Source organism: Taudactylus pleione, unplaced genomic scaffold (genome assembly GCF_031769625.1).
Source record: "Taudactylus pleione unplaced genomic scaffold, aTauple2 ptg000093l, whole genome shotgun sequence".
Classification (NCBI taxonomy): domain Eukaryota; kingdom Metazoa; phylum Chordata; class Amphibia; order Anura; family Myobatrachidae; genus Taudactylus; species Taudactylus pleione.
The window spans coordinates 2,684,241-2,701,383 of record NW_028284495.1 but is presented as its reverse complement, the minus strand read 5'-3'; the positions used below and the strand labels follow the sequence as shown (position 1 = coordinate 2,701,383).

Here is a 17,143-nt window from a genome sequence, read left to right as displayed (position 1 = left end):
TGCCTCCCACTTTTTAAGGGGCCAAAAGTAATGGGACTATCAACTCAAAAGCTATTTCATGGACAGGTGTGGGCTATTCCCTCATTATTTCATTATCAATTAAGCAGGTAAAAGGTCTGGAGTTGATTCTAGGTGTGACATTTGCATTTGGAATCAGTTGCTGTCGACTTTCAATATGAGATCCAAAGAGCTGTCACTATCAGTGAAGCAAGCCATCATTAGGCTGAAAAATGAAAACAAACCCATCAGAGAGATTGCAAAAACATTAGGTGTGGCCAAATCAACTGTTTGGAACATTCTTAAAAAGAAAGAACACACCGGAGAGCTCAGCAACACCAAAAGACCCGGAAGACCACGGAAAACAACTGTGGTTGATGACAAAAGAATTATTTCCCTGGTGAAGAAAAACCCCTTCACAACAGTTGGCCAAATCAAGAACACTCTCCAGGAGGTAGATGTATATGTGTCAAAGTCAACAATCAAGAGAAGACTTCACAAGAGTGAATATAGAGGGTTATAGAGGGTTCACCACAAGATGCAAACCTGTTTTTGTGGTGAGCCACAAAAACAGGAAGACCAGATTAAAGTTTGCCAAACAACATCTAAAAAAGCCATTACAGTTCTGGAACAACATCCTATTGACAGATGAGACAAAGATCAACTTGTACCAGAGTGATGGGAAGAGAAGAGAAGGAAAGGAACTGCTCATGATCCAAAACATACCACCTCATCAGTGAAGCATGGTGGTGGTTGTGTCATGGCGTGGGCATGTATGGCTGCCAATGGAACTGGTTCCCTTGTATTTATTGATGATGTGACTGCTGACAAAAGCAGCAGACTGAATTCTGAAGTGTTTCGGGCAATATTATATCCTCATATTCAGTCAAATGCTTCAGAACTCATTGGACAGTGCTTCACAGTGCAGATGGACAATGACCCGAAGCATACTGCAAAAGCAACCAAAGAGTTTTTTAAGGCTAAAAAGTGGAATGTTATGCAATGGACAAGTCAGTCCCCTGACCTGAATCCGATTGAGCATGCATTTCACTTGATGAAGACAAAACTGAAGGGAAAATGCCCCAAGAACAAGCAGGAACTGAAGACATTTGCAGTAGAGGCCTGGCAGAGCATCACCAGGGATGAAACCCAGCGTCTGGTGATGTCTATGCGTTCCAGACTTCAGGCTGTAATTGCCTGCAAAGGAATTGCAACAAAGTATTAAAAAGTGAAAGTTAGATTTAGGATTGTTTAGTTTGTCCCATTACTTTTGGCCCCTTAAAAAGTGGGAGGCACATATAGAAACCGTTGTAATTCCTACACCGTTCACCTGATTTGGATGTAATTACCCTCAAATTAAATCTGAAAGTTTGCAGTTAAATCACATCTTGTTTGTTTCATTTCAAAGCCATTGTGGTGGTGAACAGAGGACAAAATATGAAAATTCTGTCAATGTCCCAATATTTATGGACCTGACTGTATATATATATATATATATATATATATATATATATATTTATATATATATATATATATATGTATATATATATATATATATATTTATTGTGGCAGTATCACCAGAGATGGCATTGGTGAGCAGCAAATTCTGTGTGGGATTGGAGAGATCCTCCCACACAGGGTTGAAATACTGAGTGGTGATACACCTGCCTGGAGGAGAGAGCTCAGGTGTAAGCTAATGAGAAGACCGAGCAGTCAGGCTGGTGGAGACAGTCTAGTTGGGACTGTAACAGCCAGAGAGCCCAGTGAAGCTGAGCGAGCCATTGGGGGCCAGGAGGCCGGTGTCTGGACCTTGGAGGAGGCAAGGGGGGACCACAAAACTCTCTGACCATGGGACATTGAAGCAATAAAGCTGCGGGCTGAGAAAGCCAAGGCCGATATCTGTGTGATACAGGGAAGGCCACCAGGACTGTCATTGTGTAGCTGTGGCAGCCAAGCCAAGCCAGGCTGGAGCCGGCAATAGGCCTGCAAGAAGCAGGCAGGGACTTTGTTGGTAGACTAGCTGCATCACACTAGAGAGGGCTCAAGAAGTGAGCTACATGCCCTAAACAGGGGCTAGGTTGTTTTGTTATTTTCTGTTTGTTATTTTCTGTATCCTGAATTCACAAGCTGGAAGTAAAAGCATAATTTGTTTACCTGAAAGCTGTGTGTGGACCCCTCCATAAGCACCTAAACACTGCACCCATCCACCTTCTGCCGAGCTAAATACCCCAAGTCATCACTATATATATATATATATATCATGGTTATGACATTTATATATTAGCAGATATTTATATAGCGTATACATAAATTTATGTGGATTATAGAGAATATTTAGTCACTCACTCCCCATTGGAGTTTACAATCTCTATTCCCTATCACGCCAACACACACATAAGTTTTTCGGAGTGTGGGCGAAAACCAAAGTACCAAGAAGAATCACTTGCAAACTCCACACAGATAGGGCATTGGTCAGGAATTGAACTCATAACCTCAGTGCTGTGAGGCAATAATGCTAATCATTATACTACAGTGCTACCATGATAAACAGGTGTTATAATGACACAGTTCTGTATAATTTCTAAACTCCCTGTGTGCAAGCAAAACGTGGATTAAACTAACTTTGCTGACATATCACCTGTCCATTTACCCTTTCTAAGCTCCTTGCTGTGTCCTGTCATAAAAACATTGCTTACATGTAGAGAGCCTACTGATTGCTGATTCTGAGTTGGGAACAAAGTAACTTCCCATCTGGAACATGCTATGTTGCAATGCAAGGTGTGCAAATACATTAATTTTTTCCATGCAGGGTAAATACTGGCTGCTTTTGCATGTATAAACAAACAAAAAAAGGCACACTACAAGGCACCTCAGGCAAAAGTTGCATAGACTAAACCAATAACTGGAACCCCCCATTTCCCTGAGAAACTCAATAAAATGGATGAGTCCAGTCCAATTGCGCCATTGTTGTTCCAATTCCTGTGTATCGCGTCAGGAGTTTGATAGTGCCTCAATAATCCTCCATTGAATAATATCTTCTTTCATCAGGCATACGCAGGAGAGAGAGAAAGAAAGAAAAGGAAGCACAATAGTGCGTTACCTCGCTTTTCTCTGTCACCCCGTGCTTAGGGAAATAGAAAAATGACTCCCAAATAGATAAGAACCATACGGCAATAGAAGTACACACTTATGAGAAAATAAGCTCTGTACAGTACATTAAAAAAATCATCACCAGAAAGGTGATAGCCCTTCAGGTTATATAGCGCAAGTATTAAGTGGGTAGCGCACTGGAGTATGTCTGTAGCGGGTGTGCAGCTAATAAAAGAGATTGTAAAATTCTCTAGGGATACAGTAATAAAAACTTACAGCGCTCACCCTTTTGTAAATGTTTGGTGGTGGGTCGGTGGTAGAGAGGAGAAAAGGAATAAGATGATAACAATGGTGTATGTTTAAATAAGCGTTTTACTCCGAGTATTGGCTACATACCAGTGTTATAAACAAAAACATATACCAATACATATAGATATAGCAATCCAGCCAAATGTCACTTGAATCGTTAATGAAACAAAAAATTATGACAGCATAAAAACACAATGATTCGTCTGTACGTAGTTGACAAGCCCTAGGGAGGGGATGGACCGGTTATGACCTTGCGATCTCCGCCAGGCAACCCCTCTCCAGTAAGGGAACTCACCCGACTCTTGCCGCGCTGCTGCCGATCTCACTCTTCTGCCCTCTTTGGATGTCAGCTCGGCTCCTGGACGCGGACTGCTGTTCAGCTTCCTTCGTCGCTTCCAGGTCACATGACCGCTGCTGGCGAGATGTTAATCTTTATACAAGTAGATGGAATAAGCGGATACTGGACTGTCAGGCAAAGGTGAATATGGTGTAAAGGTCCAACGCGTTTCGCCCACTGTCGGCCTTCCTCTACTGTCGGCCTTCCTCTAGGAGTGTTTCCCCAGGTTATATGCTTACACAGCTTGTATGATAATCAACCTATCACATCAATATAATCATTTCCTCCCCACTCCAGTGCATCAGCAATCAGTAGATAAATCCTTTTATATAAATCAGAAGAAATGCCTCCAATAGTGTTTTACAGTAAAAAAGAGCACTTATAGAATTCACACAAACAAGCTACTTGCTTGCAGAAAAGAATGAAAAGAGACGGATATCTCTGTTCTAGAATCTTGTTGTAGAACGGCAGCCTTGACAAAGACTCTGTGGAGTTGAAATGCATTGGTGTGTTGCAACCAGAGAGAGAACCTCCGGACCAGTGGCGGATGTTGGTGCACTACAGGTCCGCGACCTGGACTCACATCTGTGATGCTGAGTACTCACCTTGTTATGCCATTTTCCTGGTGATTTGTGCTGCTGCAGTATCAGCGCAGGACTCCAGAAGGGGCTCCCCTCATCCTAGGGGTCTGTGTGCACTGCACACTCTGCACCCATTATAGATACGCCAATGTAGTTATGCATATTTGGGATTGAAATTATACGGCTGGAGTCCTTTTTCTAAATTAACATTGAGACTCCTATGACTGAATGAGAAAGTGTGTTGGTAGGCAGAATGATAATAATATAAATCAATATAGTTTTAAATCCATGTAGGAGTCAGTGTAATTAATCCTATCGAACATTTGAGTTTATGTTCAATGTAGCACACCTACTCATGGTGTGTGTGTCTTGTGTTTATTTTAATATTTATTTTACAGGTGAACTAGAGGTACCAGAGAGCCCTTAATGCCCCGCAAGCTGGTATTTGTGGGTCTCCAAGTACCAGCATGCGGGGAGGCTTGTTGGGACGTCTAGTTCTCCTGTAAAAGGCAATGTTATTTAATCTATTTTTATACACAATCAACCCAGCACCCACTGCCTTTAGTAAAATCAAATGAAAACTGAATGCAAATAGTTTGTGAAATCACATTAGTAAATATACCCCTATACATTAGTAAATATACCCCTAAGAGGCAAATTCATTTATGTGCAAAGTTCTGCCTTAGGAAAACCTTACTTTTTGTTTGTGTCCTATAGTGGTGCGAACAAAAATCAAGAAAGATTTGCCTACAGGGCCAGATCAACAATGGGACACACGGTCACCCACCCTGCACCCACTCTGGTCATACCTTCATCGCATCTCACAATTGGCCTTTAATCATTTTTAGCCCCAGGCCCATGTGGCACTTAATCCGGGCCTATTTGCTCACCTTATAAATCCATTGTGTGCACAACCATCCATCTTGGAAATAGCGTTCTTAGCTGAATTTTCCCCTTAGAGAAACAAAATATTGAAAACTGTCGAGAACATGTGGTGGTGCCTTATGTTATTTTAGGCTTCCCCTGCAGATCACAGAATTATTCAGAGGCTTTGAATCACTCAAATTATAGAATATTGAAAGTTGCTGAAGTTTCTTGCTGTACTTACTATAATAGCACCATCTACACCCACTCCTGTTATATGTTATTGATTCACTTGATATTTTAATGAAAGCACAAATCAATGTACTAATGCAATGTAAAATGATTAGGTTGCTAGCAGTGACACAATTGGATTTGATTCTACTCACAAACCCAGATCCACCATACAGGAAAAGACATTCAGTGAATTTGGATAAATTATTGAACAAGCAGCTGGGACGATGCCATTTGGTTGAAAATTGATTAGAACTACTTAATCAAATTTGTAGAAATGTATTTTGTGGCACCAGTGTTTGTAATAAATGGTATGGTGTGAGTGACAACTGTGCCCAATGACATCGTTATTCTGCAACTATAGAATGTAGTACTGAATAATATATTGCAACAATTCCATTTTCTTACATACGAAAAGTAGCTATTTCTAGAATGGCATGCAAATAATGTAAACAGTGTTATCTTTCTATCTGTATTGCAGTGCTGGATTATGAGATTCATGTTTATACAGGCAACAGTTCTGATATTGATACAGAATTTAATGTTTATATCAATATCATTGGAAATAAGGGAGATTCTGGCGAACGCAAACTACATAAAAGCAAGTTTCAAACTTCAAAATTTCAGAGGGGTCAGGTAACCAACTTCATTTTGAATGAATATATACATTGTGTCCAATGCCACTTGTAATACTGTGTCTATTAATCTACATTTGCTATGCAGGCACGGCAACAGGTGAGTACAAAGGGAACACATGTACCAAGCCCTGAGATTCCAAGGGGCCCTGGCCCTTTAGGAATCATGTGAGTAAAGTTCCTGTGGCCCTGATTCAGACCCGCTCGCGAGCGCTGAGCGCTCGCAAGAGGGTCGATGTTGCCCAAGTGCGCAAGCGCGAGACCCGAATAAAGACGGCCAAGCCGTCGTTATGGGTCTTGCACCAAAGGGGGCGTGCTGTCGATGGTGATTGACAGCACGCCCCCTTTGGTGGGCGTGCTGGGGGCGTGGGATCGCCTACCATCTGTGGCCGGCCCCACTGACATCACTAGTGATGTCAGTGGGAGTGCTTTTGGCTCTGATAGAGCCAAAAGCACTCCAGGACTTGCGGTAGATGAGACCCTACCACAAGGGTCTCGTCGTAAGCCCGATGGTCGCGATGGTCTTGACTAGTGATGTCAGTAGTGATGTCACTAGTGATGTCAGTGGGAGTGCTTTTGGCTCTGATAGAGCCAAAAGCACTCCAGGGCTTGCGGCAGATGAGACCCTACCACAAGGGTCTCGTCGCAAGCCCGATGGTCGTGATGGTCTTAACCATCGCGACCATCATTTTGGCCGCTCGCTATTGCTGTGGGTGGTCACCCACAGCTATGCGAGCGGCCAGGAGGCCGCTCCAAGAAGTAAGAGGGATGGCCCTGATTCAGAGCGAGCGCTCTGTCGGAGCGTCCGGCTCTGAATCAGGGCCTGTGTCCCTCTTGTCTATGTCACTGCTACATTCAGCCAGGTATAGACAGAAATAGAGGGAACCTGGTGGCCGGTGCAATAACATTATTTTGTATGCCGGAGCAGAGTGCGTGTTGTCATAACATTTAGAGGAGCTGAGCTGCCTGCCAAGAGGAGAGACAGCCTCAGCAGCCTTCTAGAAGTAAGTGGGACTGAAGAGACACGGGTTGGGTGGGGTTGGGGGCGTGGAGATGAAGTGATACAGGGGGAATGTTGCTGAAGAGATGGGGCTGGGGAGACATAGGAAGAAGATGTTGGCAGGTCCTTCAGTCCAGACCAGATGTCCAAACTTGGTCCTTCCTGCCCTGCATCACCGCCAGCAGGTTGCTTAGGATACCTAAGTTATTTCCTGACAGCCCCAGTTGCGGGAGAAAATGAAGAAGGAGCTGTTGCCATGTCACGTTCCGCTTCAGCTGACAGTGTTTTCACCAGCAGGCCTTTGCACCTCTGCAGGCTTGTGTCGGCCGGAAAGAGAGACACCACGTAGGCTTTAAAACTAAGATCAAGCATGGTGGCCAAAATGTAGTGGTCTGATTTCAACAGATTGACCACCCTCGAATCCTGGCAAAGCGAATGAAGGGCTTCATCCACAAGTCCCACATACCGAGTGGAATCGCTCCATCTTAGCTCCACCTTCACTTTCTCCAGCTGCTTCTGCAAATGCCTGATGAGGGGAATGACCTGACTCAAGCTGGCAATGTCTGAACTGACTTCACGTGTGGCAACTTTGAAGGGCTGGAGAACCTTGCACAACACGGAAATAATTCTCCACTGCGCTTGAGTCAGGTGCATACCCCCTCCTTTGCCTATGTCATAGGTGGATGTATAGGCTTGAATGGCCTTTTGCTGCTCCTCCATCCTCTGAAGCATATAGAGGGTTAAGTTCCATTCCGTCACAACATCTTGCTTCAGGTGATGGCAGGGCAGGTTCAAGAGTTTTTGCTGGTGCTCCAGTCTTTGGAACGCAGTTGCTGAATGGTGAAAGGGGCCAGAAATTTTTCGGGCCACCCAAAGTGTCTACTGCATGCCCCTGTCGTTTTTCAGAGAATTCTGCACCACCAAATTTATTGTGTGAGCAAAACATGGGACTTGCTGGAATTTGCCCAGATGTAATGCCCACACAATATTGGTGGCGTTGTCAGATATCCCAAATCCCCAGGAGAGTCTAAGTGGGGTAAGCCATTGGGCGATGATTTCCCTCAGTTTCTCTAAGAGGTTGTCGTCAGTGTGCCTCTTGCTGAAACCGGTGATAGACAGCGTAGCCTGCCTTGGAACGAGCTGGCATTTTTGAGATGCTGCTACTGGTGATGCTGCTGTTGTTGCTGCATAAGGTGATACATCTACCCAGTGGGCTGTCACAGTCATATAGTCCTTAGTCTGCCCTGTTCCACTTGTCCACATGTCCATGGTTAAGTGGACATTGGGTACAACTGCATTTTTTAGGACACTGAGGATGCTTTTTCTGACATCTCTGTACATTCTCGGTATCGCCTGCCTAGTGTAGTGGAATCTAGATGGGATTTGGTACCGGGGACACACTACCTCCTTCAATTGTCTAAATCCCACTGCACTAATGGTGGATACCGAACGCACGTCTAACACCAACTTAGCTGTCAAGGCCTCAGTTATCCGCTTTGCTTCAAGATGACTGCTGTCGTACGTCATCCTCCTCGCTAAGGACTGTTGGATGGTCAATTGCTTTGTAAAAGAAGTAGTGGTGTTCCTACTTCCTCTCTGGGATGATGAACGACTCCCAGCAGCAACAGCAGCAGCGGCAACAGTTGGCGTAGCAATGCAGGATCATCCCGAGGAATCCCGGATAGGAGAGTCAGTCATGCCAGTGACATGGCCTGCAGGACTACTTCCATTCCTGACTGAGTAGGAAAATGACGATGTGGTTTGCAGGCGCTTGGATACAACAGGAAAAAGGGATTTAGGTGTCCCTGGACTGCTTACAGTCTTAGCCACAGTTTCTGAACTTGACAGTAACTTTTTATGAACGCGCTGCAGGTGACGTATAAGCGAGGATGTTCCTAGGTGGTTAACGTTCCTAACCCTACTTATTCCATCTTTACATATGGTACATATGGCAAGAAAGTTGTTGTCTGGATTTGGATAGAAATATTTCCAGAAAGATGTGGAATGTTTGGTCTTCTGCCCAGGCATGACCGTGATGGGCTTTTTCATCCCATGGACAACAACTGTCTCCCACGGTGCCTGATTTAAACAAACCACCTCACCATCAGAATCCTCCTTGTCAACTTCCTCCTCAGTGCCAGTTACACCAATATCCTCATCCTGTTATACTTCAACAGTGACATCTTCACTTTTGAATATCAGCAAGTGGACTGTGGGTGCTCCTTCCAGCACTTGCAGAGGGCGTGCAAATGGTGGAAGGAGCCACCACTTACCGTCCAGTGTTGGGAAGGTCAGGCATCGCAGCCGTTGCCACACTTGGACTCTCCATGGGGATTTGTGTTATCTTCTTAGAATTAGAAAGCACAGTTCTTTGCTGTGCTTTTGCCAGCTTAACTCGTTTGATTTTTGTAGCGGGAGGAGGGCTTCCATCGTCATGTGAAGCTGAACCATTAGTCATGAACATAGGGGAGGACCTTAGCCGTTCCTTGCCACTCCGTGTCGTAAATTACTTATTGGCAAGTTTACATTTCTCAGACGATTTAAATTTACTTTTTAAGATCATTTTCCTGAACTTTGCCATTTGGGATTTTATATGCCCTCAACTATGACATTGGGCATCGGCCTTGGTAGACAACGTTGATGGCATTTCATCGTCTATGTAATGACTAGTGGCAGCAGCTTCAGCACTAGGAGGAAGTGGTTCTTGATCTTACCCTAGTTTATTTTTATCGGACAAATTTTTGTCCTCCATTTATGTGATATTGATGCACGTGCGGCTAAGGCGCACACAAACACAGAAAAAGATTTTTTTAAAAAAAAATTTCAGACACTTTGGGGGTTACACCACCCTTCAACAGATGAGCCAGCCGGCCCTTTACTTATGACACAGGCGCATGCTTGGCGCTACCTTGTTGATGCACGTGTAGCTACAGCGCACACAAATCACAAACATAGAAAAATATATTTTTTTTTTTCGGAGCGTGCTTTGAGGGTTATACCACCCTCCAACAGACGAGCCAGCCGGCCCTTGACGTATGACAGAGGCGCATGCTGCTACTTTGTTGATGCATGTGCGGCTACAGCGCACACAAGTCACAAACACAGAAAAATAAAATGTTTTTTTCAGGCACTTTGGGGGTTACAGCACCCTTCAACAGATGAGTCATCCGGCCCTTAACTTATGACAGAGGTGCACGCTTGGCGCTGCTACTTTGTTGATGCACGTGTGGCTACAACGCACACAAGTCACAAACACAGAAAAAAAAAAAAATTTCAGGCACTCTGGGGGTTACAGCACCCTTTAACAGACGATCCAGCCGGCACTTTACTTATGACACAGGTGCACGCTTGGCGCTACTTTGTTGATGCACGTGCTTCTACAACGCACACAAGTCACAACCACAGAAAAATATTTTTTTATTTTTTTTGGAGTGCACTTTGGGGGTTACACCACCCTTCAACAGACAAGCCAGCCGGCCCTTGACTTATGACACAGGTGCATGCTTGACGCAACTTTGTTGAAGCACATGTGGCTACAGCGCACACAAACAGAAAAATAATTTTTTTTGCACTTTGGTGGAGCACCCCTGATGGACAGATCACCCCCTGGACAACACTACAGCACCCCTTACTACAGCCTTTATGGGACACTGCACAACACAGTCCAGCCAGCCCCTATGGACTTTGGAGTGGACACAGCCCCTATGGATAACAGACTGCACAACACAGCCCGGCCAGCCCCAATAACAGCAGCACAACACAGCCCAGCCAGCCCCTATGGACTTTGGAGTGGACACAGGGCCTAATTCGGACCTGCTCGCGAGCGCATAGCACTCGCAAGCGGGTCGATGGATTATTTTCACTCGCAGCGGGTCTCACTACAAGATGAGGCGGCTGTCGATTGTAATTGTCAGCTCGCCCCATTTTGTAGGCGTGCAGGGGGGTGGCTGGACAAATGGAGGCATTCCTGAAGGAACGCCTGCCGTTTGTGTGCCACCCTACTGACATCACCAGTGATGTCAGCAGTGAACTTCCTGCTCTATTAGAACAGGAAGTTCACTGGGGCTTGTGGTGGACGAGACTATGCCACAAGGGTCTCGTCGCAAGCCCGATGGTCGCGATAATTGTGACCATTGCCAGGCCGCCCGCTAAAGCTGTGGGTGGTCACCCACAGCTTAGCAAGCGGTCTGGAGTCTGGTTAAAAAAAAAAAAATGGCCCGCCCTGTTTCGGAGCGAGCGCTCGCAAATAGCGGGCGCCTCTGAATCAGGGCCACAGCCCCTATGGACAACAGAATGCACAACATAGCCCAGCCAGCCCCTATGGACTTTGGAGTGGACACAGACCCTATGGACGACAACAGCAGCACAACTCCCAGGATTCACTGTCCACAGCCAGAGTGAAAAATGGCAACGACGCAGGGACCTTTTATTGAATCCAAACCCTGCGAGAATCCGACAGCGGGATGATGACGTTTTGCTTCGATTTCAGATCAGAGTCAGGCGGGAAAATTCAAACCTGACTTGGATCCGGCTCGGATCGGGGGGGGGGCTCGGGGGTGGTTCGGATTTCAGAAATCTCAACCAGCTCTTCCCTAATATATATGTATATATATATATATATATATATATATATAACATACATTTTATATAACATACACACTAACACATGCACATTTACAGTATACACACACTAACACATATATACACATATATACACTAACTCATATGCAGTATACAGTACAGTATACTCATACTAACACATATATACACATACGCATCTACAGTATACACACACTAACACAAGAACACATACTTATATACACACAAACACATACATACACATATATACACTAACACATTCGTACACATATATACACACTAACATACATACACACTATAACATTACACATACATACTTACACTTTTGATTCAGCAGCTGCAGGTTGCTAGTGGGGGCGGGCACCTTGCATCTATAGGCCCCATCCCCTCTCGACGTAATGCTGCTATTCAAATTGGGGGGGGGCTTGCCGTGTTGGATCAGCCCCTATTGTAGCCAGCCAGTTGTAGGAAGAAATCCTTTTGTCAGGGGAGGGGGGGTTCTAGGTATCCAGAAACTCCCTTTGCAAGCGCCAATGGCCCACAGCTGATTACTTACGTGACCTGAGTCCCTGCAGAGCTGCTCCCTAGTCCCCTCATCAGCGTCGTTAGATGTGATGCGTCACGTGGCGCTGATGAGGGGTCAGGGGTCACTGACTGTGCTGCTGCATACATTAGAACTCAGAGCCACAGCAGCTGAGTGCCACCGGACACCTGCTCTTGACAGGGTCACACCTACCCTGTGTGGGAGGCCCTCTGTGTGTGAGGGCCCCTGTTGCCCCCCCCTTAATCCGGCCCTGCATGTAATACAACCAGAGATTGGGAAGACCCAAGCCGCCAGCAGCATTGGATCTGTACAAAGTTTTCATAGCTACACGCGGTGGCCTGTCTTCCCATATAAAATAGGACATTCCCTGGCAGAATAATAGCCCCATAATACCAATAAATCATCAATAATAATAATAAATGTAAAAAAGGCGCTTAATGGTAATATTAACCCTAAATTAAACAAAATGGAATATATATAGCGGACAACTGATCATAGACCTTTCAGCGAGGGGCTTGAGGTTGCCATTCCAGCCAGTCATCTGCATCTTTTAGATTGTTAAAGAAGCGTGTAGAGCAGGGCTTGACAAATTTTTGTACAATCCAGCTTTCCAAACCAGGATAGAGAACAAGTGGGGAGCACTGTCTAGCTATTTAATCCAATGAGCACCCCTAAATCCAGCACACCACAGCAGAGCAGGACCTACACTGGATTTATATTAGCACGCACTGGCTGCAACTTCCATCTGGGGAGATATGGAGGGCAAAAGAACACCCTGAAGCTGAGACCAGATAAAATGGTGGTGTCAGGGCTCTGTAACTTAAATAATCCAGGGGAGAGCCAGCCCAGCCACCCAGACTCAGGGCCCACAATTCTCTGGGAACAGCCTAACGTGCTGTATGGGCAGTAGATTGCGATCACAGGCACCACAGGAGCTTCGGTTACAGGAGGAATGCAGGCACTGACATATACACAGCAGGGAGCCTCATACCAAAGATGGCGGTGGCAGGAATAAGCGGCGTTGGAGATCCAGCAGGGAGTTCTGTAACCCACACCCACAGAGCTGAGGAAGCTGCTGCCTACTCCATACTCGGCCAAGCTACGCCCCCGAGCAGTTACAAATTTATACCTTGTTGCTTATCTCTGTCCTATTGTGACTTGGACGGCTCTTGGACTCTTTGTGAAATAGGGCATTTTGGGGCGGCAAAAATTTGTGCGCACAGTACTGCCCTGACATAAGGGAGTGTTATGAGAGTGTCGTAGGTGTGTATCTAAAGCTCAGTGTGATTCTGAGTCATGTATACCGGGAAAGGAAGCCGGTCTCTGACATGTCTCTAGCACCTAGCATTAGGTTGGTGCAAGGGTCAATACTAATGAAGACAGTTGGGGAGGCTGGCATAACATCAATGGGTGGCATGGCTTCCGGTTTACAGATGCACGGACCCCCACATTAGCCATAATGATTCTCTCATTAGCACAAGATAGAATATCAGGCTTCCGTGGCTCCCCATAAACATAGCCACTTTGGCTGCAACTCAGCTCCTATGGGGAGTGTGTGGGTGAGTATTGCTAATTGTGAAAATTCCTAATGACTAATATTAAATGTGCTTTTGTTGATCATATACTTTTATACAATTTACAATGATTCAATCATATTTACTGTTAATTCCACTATAGGTTGATGTATTTTCCATTCAAGCAGTATCATTGGGAATACTCCAGAAAATCAGCATGAGCCATGATGGAAGTAAAGAAGGTACAGTATGATAACTGTGTGCTACGTTTTTTCAACGTGTGTGTACAAAGAAATTCCACAACTATGTGTCATCATTACACTGGTTTTCATTCTTCTAACTACAAATTTTACATGATGAGGAGTGACGGCCTGGGGGAAAATAAGCTTTATCTTCTGGACCTAACGGCTTTGCACAAGTTGCGGAGGCCACAATATTACTCATTAGCTCGTAATACTTTTGATCACTGACATTAGAGTTGAGTGAAATTTTTAAATTTGTTTTGCAAAATGTTTGCTTTCTACCATGCTTGGACACAAACGTTTGCAGTCATCCAGTAGCGTCCCTCCCCGCGGTGACACCCGGTGCGTGGAGGGACGCAATGCGCACGGCGTCCGCTGAAAAAGGGGCGTGGTCTCAGAAAGGGGTGTGGCCTCGAGAATGGGGCATGGCTTCACGGCCCAATCCTGGTCCCCGGCCCGTGGCCAACAAACAATGGGGTGGTGACGGTGGGGGGTGCAGGAAGTGCGGGTACGGGCAGTGCCGGCTCCCTCTCTGTGACAGGAGCCGAGTGCTGCACTTAATATTACAGTGCAGCACCCGGCTCCTGTCACTGAGGGGGAGCCTGCACCTTGGTGTCACCCCCCAGCGGGTGACACACGGGTGCGGGCCGCACCCCCCGCACCCCCCTTGTGACGCCACTGCAGTCATCACCAGGCTTCAGTAGTCTCAGTCATACCCCAATGACACCACCCAGCAGAATGAACAATGGGCCTGAATCAGAGCAGCTCGCTAGATGCGATCGCTCGCACGATGTGTATGTAAATTGTGTAGGCAGTGCTATCACACAGCAATGTATTAGTACGCCCAGTATTTCTTAGCGAGCGCTCACATAGTGTATGCAGACACCCACCAGCCTGTTTTAAGATACCCACTTGTGCACGTCATGTCCAGGAAGTGTATGCAACCATGGTACATCGGGTAACATCGGATGCTATCGCCGCGCTTGAGGTTGACCATACCATGCGCAAGCACTACGAGCACTTTAGTGTAAAAACAAGCCAGGTGACGTGTACTATGATGCTGTCTTATAATTATGCACACCTCTAAAACACCGTTGAGATGCTCAGGCACGCCTGCGTTTGCACCTCCACTCCCCCGGTTTTAATGGCCAGTCCCTGTTACCACCTACAAACGGCTTCCCTGTCACTCACTCTGCTGGGCTGTCTATGTGCAGTGAGCTAATGCATTGTGAACTGTCGCTAAGGTATGGGCATGCGCACAATGCATACACAATGTATACCATCGGCAGCAGCCAGAGTATGCATCTTAGCAAGTGGCTCTGAATGAGCTCCTATGTGTCATCATCCTAGCTCTAATCCCTACAGTACTAATATATAAAAATTAAATGCATGTTTGTTCTCTTTGGGACTGATTTCTTAATCTAATCACCTACTAAATGGGTTGTTGACTCAAAACCTGCTTGTGACCACCTGTTATGACAATGGCCGCCCTTTCCTCTTCTTAAAGTCCTGTAGATCTCTCTCAAAAGCATTAATCAACATCAAAAAGGATATACAACTATTTTAAGCTGCAACCCCATTAAAAATGATGTATTTGTTCTTCTTTATATATTTATGTGTGTATTTTACATAAATCACTGTGGCATATACACGAGTGTGGTCATTTTTCCTTACCCTTTTTCTTCAAAATGCTATTAATGGTTTATTGTTTATTAAGTGTTACGTGAGTACCATGGTGTTCACATGGCATATAATATAGTGAGCAAAGATACTCTGAAAAATGCCTCTTCTCAGCATGCCTTTTCACAGTACAATACCCCTCGGCCACCTCATTCTCCTGCCATCAGGTACAAGAAGGAAGGGCTCTGACTCGGAGATCAGGTGACTCTCCCTCAGAAATAAGCTTGAGTGCTGAAATACAAATGAGTTCCAAAGGAGAGACTTTGCTGCCATATAACTTTCACAAACAGAGTTTGTCCAAAAAGAACATCTTAAAAAAAAGAAATTGTATTCGTATTTAACAGACATGTTCCATGAAGAGAAAAAAAGAACAAAACAGCAGTACAGTATGTGGGATTGTGGCTTTAAGCAAATACACAGCAAGGGCTTGAAGCTCTCATTTTTAGAAAGAAATCTAGAATACGCCTGTTCACAAAAATTTCAATATGCTTCCATTTCCCTAACAAATGCAAACAGCATATTTAAATAAGCATATCCTCACCACAGGGGGGATTGCAGATGTCCAGATCACCCCACACACACCCCTCTCCCATATAAAACAGAAATACTGTTTCATATAGGAAATAAATCCATCAAACATTTATAGCACTCCATAGGCACTTTCATTGGTTCCTATTTGCAGGGCAGTTTAATTTTAATGCAATGCACAGACACAATAGTTGCTATGCATAGACTGTAGTATTTTGAACAATATTTATGTCTGTAGATTTTTTGTTAAGTTACAAGAAGTGTGACTCTCCTAGAAATACCATGGCATGTTTCAGTCCAAATTAATTGTCTTTTACAGGTAAAGGTTGGTTTTTGGATAAAGTCATCATACAATATACAGAGGATAGATGTGACCACAAAGTAATATTTCCATGCAACAGGTATGTTACATGTAGTACTCAAAATCATAACAATACGGTAATATTTATTTTAACATGTCATAATCCTCTCAACAGTCTCAATTTTCCTGCAGCCAAGTGCACTATCTTATGTCCCTATTTAAAAAATGGGAGGGCCACAAAGCTCTTTCTGACACAGGGCACCAAAAAGTCTAGTTACGGCTCTGCATGGTAATCATATACAGGCTGAGTCTCCCATATCCAAATATTCCAAAATACTGAATATTCTGAAATACGGAATTTTTTTAGCATGACTGAGATAGTGAAACCTTTGGGCCTGATTCAGAGCTGCTTGCTCTGAATCAGGGCGTGTTTTCTTTTGTTTATGTTTTTTTCTCCAGCCCGCTCGCAAAGCTTGTGCGAGCGGCCTGGAGTCCGTTGCGATAATCGCAACCATCGGGTTTGCGACGAGACCCTGTGGTAGGGTCTCGGCTCCCCCAAGACCGAGTGGACTCCCTGCTCTAATAGAGCAGGAAGTCCACTACTGACATCACTAGTGATGTCAGTAGGGCCACCCACAAATGCCAGGTGTTCCTAAGGGAACGCCTGCGTTTGTGCAGCCACCCCCCCTCC

At 45.1% G+C, this 17,143-nt stretch overlaps 1 protein-coding gene across 1 annotated transcript in view; it reads left to right on the top strand.

Annotated features, from left to right (window-relative positions):
• The window catches only part of RP1 (RP1 axonemal microtubule associated), a 668,735-nt gene that overhangs the window by 393,602 nt on the left and 257,990 nt on the right, over positions 1-17,143 (top strand). The window contains exons 27-29 of the mRNA XM_088469748.1: positions 5,891-6,045; positions 13,865-13,943; positions 16,471-16,552. Coding sequence (XP_088325874.1) covers positions 5,891-6,045; positions 13,865-13,943; positions 16,471-16,552 — 316 coding nt within the window. The remainder of the gene's footprint in view (positions 1-5,890; positions 6,046-13,864; positions 13,944-16,470; positions 16,553-17,143) is intronic.